This window comes from Hordeum vulgare, chromosome 1H (assembly GCF_904849725.1).
Source record: "Hordeum vulgare subsp. vulgare chromosome 1H, MorexV3_pseudomolecules_assembly, whole genome shotgun sequence".
NCBI classification, from domain to species: Eukaryota; Viridiplantae; Streptophyta; class Magnoliopsida; order Poales; family Poaceae; genus Hordeum; species Hordeum vulgare.
This window is the reverse complement of record NC_058518.1, coordinates 10,836,005-10,850,483: the sequence shown is the minus strand read 5'-3', so window position 1 is coordinate 10,850,483 and position 14,479 is coordinate 10,836,005. Positions and strand designations below refer to the sequence as shown.

Sequence of the window (14,479 nt, the reverse complement as noted above, 5' to 3'; positions counted from 1 at the left end):
CTACATGACTAAAAAATATACTATATATGATACAGAAAATATATTATTCGATCTATATTCACAAGATAATTTCCAATCCTATATTTTTTGTTCTAGAAACGCGGTGCGTTTCTAGAATTTTCCTCTGAACTTGTGTGCTTTTCTCAAAAATCATTTGAATTTAAAGTTATCTCCCATTGAGCGATAAACGGTGGCAATTCTTTAAGCCCATATCATGTCGGACATCTTTATAACACATAATATGTACCTTAAGTTAACATCTCAGGTCCAGAACATAAAAAATGGCTTCACCCACGTTTCTTTCTAAGAATAGAGGTTCCATCCGAAAACACAGAAAATATGGTCATTAGCAACTAGAGTAGCAAGTAACTAGACAGAGATGAAAATGGAATATTTGGGTAACGTGAATGAACCTGTTGTAAATTCATTTAAACTCTTAACAACTTTTCTACCGACAATAGAAACTTTGGATCGCGTGGCACATCTACAACCGAACCCAGCTAATACACTAGAAACTAGAGGTATACATTACCCAACCCTAAGCAAAATGAGAGTGGGAGGGGCCATGGACTTACCGCGAAGGTGCTCGGGGATGAGGAGAGGTGTGCGGGTGGCGTTGGGCGGAGACTGGCATGGTCGGCCGGGGCGGCATCGGGCGGAGACGGGCCACGTCAGGCCGTGGTGGAATCAGGCGGGACGGCAGTGAGGATCGACAGAAGGACGTGTGGAGTTGGGGATCGAGAGGAGGACGAAAGGATAAGTCTGTTTTACTGCGTCGGGAGCTATTAAAACCGACTAGTGTTGGTGTGGGCCTAATGGGTTTAATGTGCAACGTCGGGTCTAATGTGCAACGACAACACTAAGCAAATAGCTATACCATTCCAATTTAGCCAACGTCAGCACTATTTGCAAATATTAATGCTAGTGTTGATGAGAAATGACACGTCACGAACAAGATTTATGCCTAGCCATTTCTCCACTTGTGCCAAAATCAGCCTCTTGCATTCGCTTGGATCCTACAACCCACTAGCCGACTCATCTAGACCCTTCTGGTGGGGCACGTTGATCTATTCATTTCCAAAATAGTTGCACGATGAAGGTGTCACCATTGAGCGCGACGCAACCTAGCTGCTCTATGTCCTGCCTTGTTGCCTTTCTAGCTTGGAGATTGAGCAAGGCCAATTTTCCTTTTTTTCGATCACATTGTATTTGGTTGTAGTTATGGGCCATGAATTTAACATGTGCAGTCAATTCAATTCAAAGTTGTGTCCTCATATGTACGTATGTATTTTCTATGGAGGGAAAGAAAAATCATGTGTTGTTGGTAGAGACGAGACGAGACGAGTGGTGACTAGTCACCAGTCGTTATTACCCGTGTACAGCTAATACCGCCACGTACGGATTAGCCCATGCAAACCCCCTGACGGCGACCGGAAAGAGCCAAAAAGAGAAGAGACCAGCAAGCAAGCAAACAGTTTCGTGCTTCCAACGGCAAGGAGCCGGACCGACGCGGACTGCTGCCGCCAACCCCGCCACGAACCTTCCTTCCTTCGCCCACCAACACCGGATGGATCGATCCGATCGCGTCGCCAGTCCATTTCCAGCCGGTCGGTCAGCGGCGCTTCCTCACCAAGCCACAATCCCTTCTCCCTTCCCTTCCTCCTCAATCCACCAGCCCCTCCATCAGCGACAACCCACCGGCCGGAGTCGATCCAACGCGGTTTTACCGGCGCTTAAAAGACGACGTCCAGCCAACCACGGAGCCACAAGTTCCCAACGCCACCACGCAACGCATCCCACTCCATCTGTCCATCACCACCCACCGCACACACACACGTCGTGCCGAGCTCCGACCGGACGGACGGGCATGGTGCACCACCACCGGGCGAGCCTACTGCCGCTGCCACACCACACCCAGCAGCAGCAGCTCGACGAGGAGAAGCAGCAGCAGAAGCAGAAGGCGGAGGGGATGAAGGAGCTCCGGGGCGGGCTGGCGGACTACGCGTGCCGCCACAGGAAGCACGGCCACGACGCGCTGCTCCTCATGCTCGCGGGATTCGCCGCCGTCTCATGCCTCCTCCTCCTCCTCCCCAACAGCCCCTTCTCCGCCGCCATGGACGACCTGCTGCAGCTGGGCACCACCCGCCGGTGCGACCAGGAGATGGCGCCCACGCCGCCGGCGCCGTGCGCCGGGGTGGCGGACGGCACCGTCTGCTGCGACCGCACCTCCCCCCGAGCCGACCTCTGCGTCATGCGCGGGGACGTCCGCACCCACGCCGCATCCAACTCGCTCTTCCTCCTCGCCGCCGCCGCCCCGGCCGACGAGCGCATCCGGCCCTACACCCGCAAGTGGGAGTCCACCGTCATGAGCACCATCGACGAGCTGCGCCTCCGTGCCGTGCCCGATGGTGCTGCCAGTGCTGATGCCGGACCGGCGGGGTGTGACGTCCGGCACGACGTCCCGGCCGTCGTCTTCTCCACCGGCGGGTACACTGGCAACGTGTACCACGAGTTCAACGACGGCATCATCCCGCTCTACATCACCGCGCGCCGGTACGACAGGAAGGTGGTGTTCGTCATGCTCGAGTACCATGATTGGTGGATCACCAAGTACGGCCACATCGTCGACCAGCTCTCCGACTTCCCGCCCGTCGACTTCTCCAACGACACCCGCACGCACTGCTTCCCCGAGGCCGTCGTCGGCCTGCGCATCCACGACGAGCTCGCCATCGACGCCTCACGCATGCCGGGAAACCAGGGTATCCTCGACTTCCGCCAGATACTCGACGACGCGCACCGCGGCCGCATCAACGCCATCATCGACGAGGAAAAGGCGTCGCCACTAGCGGCGCCGGCGGCGGCCCAAGCCAAGAAACAGCAGCCTCGCAGCATCAGCGGCACGGAGGAGCTGCTCGAAGACGAGTACAAGCCGCGGCTGGTGATCGTGTCCCGGAACGGGTCGCGCGCGATCGAGAACGAGGACGAGCTGGCGCGCGCGGCGGCGAGGGCCGGGTTCAGGGTGACGGTGCTCCGGCCGCGCCCGGACACGGAGCTCGCGCAGATGTACCGCGTCCTGAACGGCTCCGACGTGATGGTGGGCGTGCACGGCGCCGCCATGACGCACTTCCTCTTCATGCGGCCGGGGTCGGCGTTCATCCAGGTGGTGCCGCTGGGGACCGACTGGGCCGCAGAGAACTACTACGGCGAGCCGGCGCGGCGGCTCGGCCTGCGCTACATCCCCTACAAGATCCTGCCGTCGGAGAGCTCGCTGTTCCGGCGCTACGCCAGGGACGACCCGGTGCTCACCGACCCCGTCGCCGTCAACGCCAAGGGCTGGCAGGTCACCAAGAAGGTGTACCTCGACGGGCAGAATGTGCGGCTCGACATGGCGCGGTTCCGCCGGCGGCTAAGCGACGCCTACGATCACTGGGCGGCGCAGCGGCGGCGCCAACAACAAAGCCAACCGTTGTAGCATGCATGCGCCGGTGTTCATGCTCCATACCCAGTTTTTCTTTGTTTTTTTTATCCCGGAGAGAAGATGCATGATACTGTATAGAAAAAATATTTTTCTTGTTTACGACTTACTAGTCATTAGCACGTGCAAGATTCTTTTTCACATGTCAAGCCCTTCCACCCCCCTTGTAGTGACAATGTACATTAAAAATGGAAATGCAGAGTCTAAGTAAACACCTCTAGAGAACGAACGTTCTCCCGGCAATCGTACACTTCTTCAGTTTTAAAGGGCACCTCAAACGTGTGCGGATGCGTCCGGACGTGTCAGTGAGCATTGACCGGACGTGCCTTATTTTTTGTCCTTCACATCCTTATTCTTTACATTGGAACCATCATGCCTATACAAACGTATCCTACGCTACGTAAAATTAGAGATCAACATGTTTCATCGGATCGGACTGCTTCGCCGACCAAAAGGATCATAATTTATCGATAACTTCATACTACAAACTACTTGAGCATAACTAAAATATGAACAAAACGGGGAAGGGAGAAGGGAATCGTCATTTTCTCACCGCCCCTTTCCCCTCCCGATCGTCCACGCCGTTATCCTCCTCCTCCGTGTAGGCCTCGGCGTGCGATGGAGTGCTGTCATCGTCGTCATCAGAGCCGGACGTGGTGGAGACGTCGTTGTCATCCTCGTCGGAGCTGCACCGCATGCCTAACAGCCTGTGGAGCGGGCGCTCATGCTCCTTCGCGAGGCGGGCTGCTTTTCCCTCTGTCACCGCCTCTTTCCCTGCCCCTCGCTTTCCATGGCGAGCATCCGTCTCTGCCGTCGTCAGCGAGCGACGAAGGAGGCCCGCGAGGAGCACGTCCTCGGGGTCGATCGGCGTGCTCGAGGTCAAACGTCGCGTGACCAACGCCTTTCCCCTCTCCCTAGCCCGCTGTCGATCGCGACGCCTACACACGCCTCGGATTTCGTGTCCTCGTGGGCCCCGACCCCAATAATGCTAGACCTAGAAATATGTACAAACTTTTTACGTAACTTTCCAAAATATAATCCTCTCCCCCTCCGCATTCAACTCGGGTGGCCCCCTTCACCCCCATATTACCAATCAGAATACTCCACACCAGTTTGTTTACTCTCTCCGTTTCAGTTTATAAGTCCGGCACGTGTATTTAGGTCGTCAATTTGACCAACTTAATGAGACATACAAAAAATATATCATTAGAAACTTTAGATGTTTTATTTTCTAATGATATAATTTTTATGTTAAATAATATATTTTATATAAGTTAAATTGACGACCTAGGTACACGTGCATGTCTTATAAATTGTGACGGACGGAGTATAAAAAGATTATGTAATCTTTCATAGATGTATTATTACTCCCAGGATACCTACAGAAATGTTGTGCAGAAAAGCAATATATTGATATTTTGGAGGATACATTCCTCCAAACCAAACATATTAATGCTAAATTTAAAAAGAAATGTCGCTCGGAATCTTACAAAATTCTGTTGAATATACTTCAAAAGAAAGAGGCCCTAACTAGGAGATGCTGAGGGGGAGATGTTGAAAACACTGCATAAGTCGGGCATCAAATTCTTGTTCAATAATTACTAGGAAATATCCTATTCTTCGACGACTATCGATGGTGCAGGTGACTGCATATTTTCATATATGTGCCCATCATTAGAGTACAACTGCACAAATAAAAATTAGAAGTGCCATCACAACAAATATAAACCAAAAAGTGCTTTAAAATAAACAAATAGTTTGAAATACAAAGAGCGACAAATACACTATTGAACAAAAACGTGACTGAAACATCACAAGCAGGGGTTGCGTGCTATAGCAACAACTACATTTCCTTTGAAGAATATATATAAGCTAACTTTGGGCGAAACGTTGGGCAAAACGTGAGGATGGCTACCCGTGCTAATTGTTTCTTTTTCTCCTGGAAAATAACATAAGGCTGCCATGGCCCACAAGCTAACGCCCTGGTTGTTAGAGACGTCTAAACAAATGTGAGGATGCTTTTCGTTGATCTAGGAAAGCCAGCAGCGTCGACGAACAGCAAATCTGATTGCTTCGACCCCTCAACCTCCGTCTCCGTGGTGGTTGGACGCAGCGGTCTTTCCGTTGCTTTGCTTCCATCCGGTCGCGGTCTTTCGTTTTCCTCGCCCTCTTGCGTTTGATCCTTTTCCGGTTCCTCTACTCACACCGTCATCGAAATAGGCTTTTGTCCCGTTATATTCATATAGCAACCATCTGATACACCAACAAGATTTCATGCTGAGGCAAACATCACAATCACGCTTCCATCCGGTCGCGGCCTTTCGTTTTCCTCGCCCTCTTCGTTTGATCATTTCCGGTTCCCTACTCATTTGTTGCTTTCTCTCCGAAATGTGCAATGCTACACCTACGCAAGGAACTGTAAGTGATTACTTAAGGTGACACTATTTTTGTTGGACGAAATTAGAGAAAGTGCCCCCACTCAATTGAATAAGGGGCTAGAGAGATTAGTTTAGGAAGATTATGTAAGGAGGCGGTAGGTTTACATAGATGTTGCGTTTTTTTTTCTCTGAAGTACCTCAGCGAAGAACGTCATTGAATATTATCTCTCAAGTCATTGAATATTATCTCTCCGCGTCGACTTCGTCGGAGTAGCTGTTGCCCACCTTATCGTACTTTTATCTTTGACTGACACGTCTCAAGTCTATCTACATTTATTGATTGTTTCATACAATTATAATGTCATTTTTAAATATATTTTTATATCAATTTATATTATTTTTTCTGAACTAGCATATTAATTCATTGTCCAGAACCAGTTGTTATTTTCTATTTTTGACTTTTCAAAAAATCCATATCTACGTAGGTAAAAAAACCTTGAAGGTTTAGTACAGTGTTTTGGTCACGAAGTGTCGTGACCTGTCAGAGGGCCAGCCATGGATCCCACCCAGCCAAGTGTCGCGGCCAAGAGTTGACTTGCGGTAGGTCGCACCTCCCCCCCCCCCCCCCCCCCCCGCCCCGCCCTGTGCACCACCTTCCGTCCATTCTTCTGCCCATAAATCAATATGTCATGAAATCATACGAGTGAAATTTGTTTGATTTTTTTTATGGCTGCAAGCTCCCGTTCTGAGGAGATCAAATCCGTTCCGGCACCCTGCCGAAGGAGAAATCGTTTGCTTTTGTTGTCCTTTATACTACTTTGAAAATTAATGAACATATTAGATTTTTTTTATTTTACAGTAGCTACGTCTTATACTACCAAAAATAAAAAGTAGCTACGTCTCATGTGGTTGTCTACCTATGGGAGAAGGTTCCCACAGCGGCAAAATTGACAAAAATGACCCCTGGGGGGAAAGAACTCACGGAGTGACCCCTCACGGAACATATTTCACCCGCCTGACCCTTTTGTGTGACGCCCGACACCTAGGCGCCACACTACACTGTGTGACTCCTAGCCGTTCGGCGCCACAGCCCCCGACCACCTGGCAGAGAGGGCCCATCCCCCAGGCCGTGTGACGCCTAAGCCTCAGGCGTCACACATTGTAACGTGTGGCGCCGAACGCTTAGGCACCACACATTGACTTAACTGGCCACGGGCCAGCCCCCCTCCTCACCCCCTCCCCATTCCCCTCCCTCATTCAAACAGAAACTGCAACGGCGGCGGCTGGCTCTCTTCGAATCCCTAGTCCCCTCCCCCATCTCCTTCAGATCTGGTAATTTCTTCCTTGGATTGATCCCCCAAGGTAATCTCCTCCCCCATCCCTTCCGTTTCCCATCCTTCTATCCAAGTGTATTAGGTTTTTGTTGAGTAGATTGATTTGAGTAGGTTCTTAGGATTTGACTAGTTAGGATATGAGTTAGTATATGAGTAGATGAGTAGTAGTAGTTCATATTTGTAGTTAGTATATAAGTATATTAGTAGTAGTAGTTCATATTTGTAGTTAGTATTAATAGTTAGTATTAGTAGTTAGTAATAGTAGTTAGTATTAGTAGTTAGTGTATGAGTATATTAGTAGTAGTAGTTCATATTTGTAGTTAGTATATGAGTATATGAGTAGTAGTAGTTCATATGAGTTCTTAGGATTTGAGTAGTTAGGATATGTAGATTAGTGGATTGTAGGATGGTGTAATTTTTTGAATATGAGTATTTTTTGAATATTAGTTAGTATATGAGTAGATGAGTAATTTTTTGAATATGATTATTTTTTTGTGATTTGTAGGATGATGTGGCTTTTGAATATACTAACTAATATTCAAAAAATTACTCATCTACTCATATAAATCCTACGTACTAGTAGTAATTGCTAGTGTCTTTTCATGGAAAGAAAGAAAAAATCAAAGGTTGACACGGCATACACGCTAACTTCACTGCTAGATACCTATCCCCGCGTCTAGCTCAGAGCCAAGTCCTCGCTATCGTCACTTGGAAATACCTGAAGCACGTCACTCTGAACATTACCCATCACACTAGTTCGCCTCTAACTTAGACATTAATTGGGGTAGATTGCGATCATACAATAGATGGAATAGCATAATGCATCAAAGTCTCAGTGTGTAAGTTAATTGACTTTTTCTTTACCACGGATACTTTTCTAGTCCTTTGGATTAACATGCAACAATCGCAATATCATTTCTCACATATTAAACACGGGCTAAATTTACTCTAATAGTCCATTTGGAGGTGTGACATTATTTTTCCTACGGGTGCTCTCCTGATCTAGCGGGGGCTGCATTTGCGCCGCAACGCATCGGGGATGTTGATATGCCTTTCGGGCTCTAGATCTGACCATGTTAGCTTGTGGGCCATCGAGCATGGTCAGAGCTCTTTTCGCCGAGATCGTAGTCAGTGATGATGTGCTTTGTCGCCCATGTTGGTCCTTCCCATGACCAATCTGGCCAGTGGCGACAGCCTCACTGTAGATTGTGGTAGACATCGTAAGGTCTTCGTGAGGCTTCTCCTTTCAGATATGGTGGTTGTCCCTCGCGGTGAGATGCAATTTAGGAACAACGACTTGATGCAGAGGGTATTGTAGTGCAGGGGCGACGGTCGCAAATCACTTGTAGCTGCAAGGACATCGGAAAAGTGGTGGCAAAAACATTTGATTGACTTTGATGTGGTGCTATCCGAACACCCGGTCTGGAGCTCAGGAGTGAAAATCCAAGGTGACACAAGTCAGTATACCTGGTAATGTTACACACAAAAAAAGTTTACCTGGTAATGACGATGTTTTTGTATCGTTACCTTGTTGAAGACATTGCAATTGCTTCAAGAATGATGGTGGACTTCTTGACATGATAATGGTATTTTCCTTGTAAAGCGTTCGGACAATTTTTTTCATTTTAAATGGTTGCAGTCAAGAGATCCAAGCAAACCTGACCACCATCTTGCTTCTGAGACTGCCAACAACCTCTCGATGTCTGCCACAATTGATTCTCTCTGGTACTGAGGTCTAAACGCCTCGACCACGACATTTACAAACTTCACCGTGGCATCTTATGGACTCGTCCCACGAATCAACTACCGTACCACATACACCCATACGAAGTGCGACCGTGCACTTCTCGTAATGAGAGAACCGCAATCCGCGTCCTTCTCTTCATCAAAATAAGGAATGCTACTGCCGAACATGTCATAGGTTTTCTCCCGGCACACGAGGAGGTGCTGGGATGGTTAGCATTGACGCCCTTCAGGAAGGAATGACGGAGCCGAATGAACCAACAGGGATTTCTCCCGCGCCCCCAAGCACCGCCACCCACTCGAACGAGAGTCATTCAACCATATTGCCACCTGCAAGCACGCACCACCATGGCCTTGGACCCATACATGCTTCCCCTCTGCGAACACTATCACGAGGTCAAGAGAGAAGAGGCAAGGGCAAAACCATCGGAGCCGCACGGGAGGGAGCCACCTCCAACACTGTTGCGATGGAGGCTTGTGCCTCCAGCACCGATGTGGATTGCCGTGAAAACGCCGCAACCGAGGTAAACTAGGACACCCATGCCCGACCGGGCCCAGATAGGGCCTGCAAAGCTAGCCCCCCCCCCCCCCCCCCACACCGTGCAGCCGCACGCCGGAAACCGAGCTGCCATCCAGCACCAGACTGACGCACCACCACTACCTCCTCAGAACCATGCCAATGCCACGCCCTGCCGCCTGCCCGTCCAAGCCCAGATGGGCCCAAAGGGCCTAGATCTGGGCCTAGCGGGCGCTGCCAGCCCGTGCCACCGCATCACCCCGTCGCCAACACCACCACCGCCGCCCAGAGTCTACCCTCGCCCGTGCCAGAAACTCCCGCTGCCGGTCAGGACCGTCGTCGTGTAAGGGCACCGTCCGGAGCCGCTCCACCCGTCAGGGGGTTTACATGGGAACGCATGGCCGTATTAGCTGTACACAGGTAATAAGGACTAGTGACTGGTGACAACTGGTCTCGTCTCTACCAAGAACACATCATTTTTTTTCTTCTCCATAGAATATATATCCAAGGGAAGAAGAAGAGTCCGGGGTGTACTCAGAACACAACTTTGGGGAGAGGACACAAATTAATCCAAGGGATCAGCACCGAAAACAGTAGCGAAGCCATGGATGGTCGTGTAATCAATTGACTACATAACTTTTTTTTCTTGACAAAAAATGTCATATGTGAAGTACAAACCATACAAAAGAAAATTCATCAATCCATATATATGACTACACAAATTTGAAGCGACTAAGGCCCTGTTTCTTTAAAAAGTCTTAGGATTTTTTTAGTCCCAACTAAAAAGTCTCTTGTTCAGACCCGTTTCTTTCCAGTGACTAAACAGGGACTAGAGGTCATTAAATGACATGTAAAAAGACCATGCTACCCCTACTAATGTAGTAGAAGTTATTAAATGACATGCTAAAAGTAGGGGCACTGTTGAAAAAGTGTCAAAAAAGTCTCAAAAAGTCCTTCTAGGGACTTCTTCCTTTAGTCCCAAATACTCTTTTTTAGTCCTTAAAAGTCCCTCCTGTTTCTTTCACATGAGACTAAAAAAGACTTTTTTTAATCCATATAACAAAAAGTCCATGTAAAGAAACACCCCGGCCCCTAAACATGGCTGGCACGGGCACTAGAACCAAACTCATTCCGATCGGAAACAAAGAAAAATCGCCTTGCCCAATCTACAGTCAAGAAAGGCAACAAGACGGGACACAAAGCAACTACTTCCTTTGTATTTAAATATTTGTTTTTTCCAACCAAAAAAAAAGTAGGCTGTGTCGCGATCAACGCGTAGCAATTACTCCAAGAACGACTAGTTCAACGTACCCCACCAATAGTATCTACATGAGTCGGCTGCTGGGTTAGTAGGATCAAGAGGAATGCCACATGCCATATACTCCCTTCGTTCTTAAATATAAGTCTTTTAAGAGATTTCGCTAGGAGTCCACATACGGAGTAAAATGAATGAATCTATACTCTAAAATATGTCTATATACATCCGTATGTAGTCTATTAGTTGAATCTCTAGAAAGACTTATATTTAGGAACGGAGGGAGTATATTTGTTTGTGTGACAAGTAATTCTAAAAATAAGAGTAGATGCTCTAATATATTAGAGCAAAATTTTGTTTTCTTAGAATATTATTCTAACTGTTTTCTTAGAACTAATCATACCAGTCACGCTCTAATGGTATTACGCAGGAGCTAGCGTGGCGCATGGCAAGTCGAGGAAGGAAGGTGGCAGCTACACCGCTGACCGACTGGAAGCCTGGAATTGGTCTGGCAACGCAATCCGGTGTGGCAGGTGTTGGCGGCACCCAACGAAACTGCTGTTGGAAGCCGTTGGAACCACGTAAGTGAACTCTTGCCGTGTGGAGTTGCTGATTTCTTTTGGTATTTTCTGGTCGCCGTCAGGGGTTGCATGGGAATGCATGCGGGCACTGGCTGTCTACATGTAACAACAAGAGCTTAGACTTTGAAGACAGCTACACGTGCCATTTAAAATTCCTGTAGAATTTGTTTTTTTAACCCAGAAGGTCATAGAGCTTGAATTAATATGGCAAAAGTAGTAGCACAACGCTTCATGAAAGACCTAAAGGAAACTAACAAGTCCTCTCATCTCGCAAAGGGGCCTAGGAAAATAGAGAAAATGCAATCCGGTCCTTGTGTTAATGGTGACCTCAACGAAGATGGTAAGACGAGTCTTCAAGGAAAATATAAAGGAGAACCTGGGTGCCAGCGCATCCTATATATATATAAAAGTTCATGAAAAAATTAATCGTTTTTTCATTAAACATGATAAGTATTGTAGCCGTATAAAAAGATTCGCTAAAGATTCGTGAGAGAATGACTTCCATTACATCGTGCATCAAAGATTCGGCAAAAAAAGTTACTCCCTCCGTCCCGAAATTATTGTCTTAAATTTATCTAGTTATAAATATATCTAGTCACGCTTTAGTATTTAGATACATCCATTTCTAGACAACCCTAAGACAAGAATTTTGAAACGGAGGGAGTATATACAAGTATTATACACGTTATATTGTCATCATAAACTTGTTTTTTTTTTCTGAAGTTATTGAGAAGCATTTCTTGTCCAAACTTTTTATACGGATACAATACTTGATCAAGTTTGATTTTAAAAAGATATGAATTTTTTGAACTTTTTAAAAATTACTAAATTTTTTGGCGCATATAGGGTGAGCGGGTACCCGAGGGCACCAAGTTCCCGTCAGAGTCTTCAGTACTAACCTTGTGAAGGGCCTCCTTGTGGAGGTTGAAAAGAGCACAAAGGAGAGTTTTCATTATTTGATCTTCTGTTCCGGTGGCGAGGGACGATGCATAGGTAGGTGGGTGACGAAGTAGCTTCAAGATAGCTCGATGTTCCCGAAGAAGCCTGGATCTAAGTGATTTGGATGCAATTTTGCTCATGCCGTACCTTCGTCCCTCCGTTGAGTGATTCTATGCCATGAATATGAGCCCGGCCCTAGCACATCTTTTTCCTCGAAGATGGTGTCGCATCATCCGATACCATATCAAGATTTCTGCGGTAGAATTTTAACCCTTGTAGCTAGATCTATTCTTTTTAATTTAGCTTCTCCCCATCCTAGTCTCCAAAGCAAAAAGAGCCACAAAAGGATCCAAGTCTTTTGATTGATGAGATCTAGTTGTTGCTTTACTTCTTTGTGTACGCACAAATTTCTATCCTACTGTTGAATTCCTTTTAGTATTGTTATATATTAGATCTGCTGTGTTGCAAAGAAAAAATATTAAAACAAAAATGAGAAGTGAAAGTGTTGATCAAGTGCATAATCATAGTTAGTTTGGTGAGAAATTTTAGAAGTTATAGTGACAAGTTTTGCATATCAATGACTGAATTTGCTGGAATAGCCTTCACATGGAAGTCATATAAATGGATTTTAATGGTTTCAATTATCATTCTAACATAATTGCTTTATCTAAAGGCATTGCAAAATATGCATAACTTAGTAGAATGGCTAACCACACTCAAAATTATGTGGTTGAGATTCATCAGAATCACATAACTTGATTTATCAAGATACTTCCACTTGTGTTACTCAATACCTATAGGTGATATGAAGAGCAATATCATAAATCACATTGCTCGGAAATTACTTATCCTCACGGACTATAGAAAATTGAGGAAATAATTTGCAAACAAAATATTGTTATAATCCAACAGATTATACACAATCTCATGTTCATGTCAATGGTAATGGTATGAGACATCCTCCATATTTGCAAAGTTCAGGGGGAGTAATCTCCCAAACTATAACCTATTAACAATCATGAGATTGCATATATTGTACTCTTTTTCCCTTGATGAGTTTTCCCTAACGGTTTCTCATAAAAGGTTTTTAATGAGATAATATAAAAACAAGTATCTATATATGCCATATCATTTTCTCTTTATATTTTTCCCACTGGGTTTTAAAGGAGTTTTCAATGGCATGTACAATTGCACTCTTTTCCTTTATGAGTTTTCTCTCAAAGTTTCTCATAATGGTTTTTAGTGAGGCAATATCTTCTTAAAGATCATATGTCATACTTTCTATTTTCCCTATCGGGGTTTTTAAAGGAAGTACTCAAGACATATTAATTGTTCTCTAAACTTATCAATGAGTTTTCTCCTTCTTCAAGTTTTCTCATATGAGTTATCAAGAGACAATGATCATCATATGTTGCATCATTTTCTCCTTATTTTTTCCACTGGGTTTGAAGGAGTTTTACCAACATATCTACTCTATTCTCCTCACATTTTTCCCACAGGGTTTTTGAGGGAGACTCTCAAGATTATCTGAAAGATTTTTCAAGATGAAAGATCTATATGCAAGAAGCTTTCAACGATGAAACATTCAAGGAACGGTATTGTACAAGGGGGAGTGTTATAAATTAATTATTAGATTAATTAGCCAAGGGATGTGTCCAACCCCGAACAGTCGTGTCTCCTCTCTCTCTCTTGCCAACAGGCACCTGTTCTGAAGGGATGTCTCCGAACAGACACCTCTTCTTCGCACCTCTTCCAGATGTATATATACTTGAGAATCAATAGAAATCGGGACTAATCGTCCATTCACTTTCATTCAATCTCGTTTTACTCTAACAAATTTTCAGCCGGAAAACACTCATGTCAAGTAAAATACACCTGTAAATTATACACCCCTGTATTAAATTACACCCATACCAAGCGCGTCCTTAGTTCTAATTTGGGCGAACTCAAGATTTTGGTTTTGGTGGAGCTGGGTTGACCGCGCTTCAGGTTTTTACATTGTACACGGACTCAGCTTTGAGAAGACAGCTTCTCGGCGCCCAACCGTTCGGGGCATTTTGTACTGCGGATTTGGTGGAGTTAGAAGCTGGAGGAGACCACTAGGCCCTATGCTCCACGTATAGATTGCTAGCTTCCTCACATTCATTCGTCCGTCCCCTTCCATTTTTTACCTCCTTACCTCCTTACAGCCGCCGAGGAATCATTAAAATTTGGGTCTGTAAAAAGGTGGGCTGAGTGTTTTTCACATTTTTTTCTT

At 46.1% G+C, this 14,479-nt stretch overlaps 1 protein-coding gene across 1 annotated transcript; it reads left to right on the top strand.

Moving 5' to 3' along the window:
- The first annotated feature begins 1,633 nt into the window (after window positions 1-1,633).
- On the top strand, window positions 1,634-3,516 carry LOC123404476 (xylan glycosyltransferase MUCI21-like). Its single transcript, XM_045098410.1, has one exon. It carries the CDS (start codon window positions 1,868-1,870, stop codon window positions 3,470-3,472), a length of 1,605 nt encoding a protein of 534 aa, XP_044954345.1. The 5' UTR covers window positions 1,634-1,867; the 3' UTR covers window positions 3,473-3,516.
- The last annotated feature ends 10,963 nt before the right edge of the window (window positions 3,517-14,479 follow it).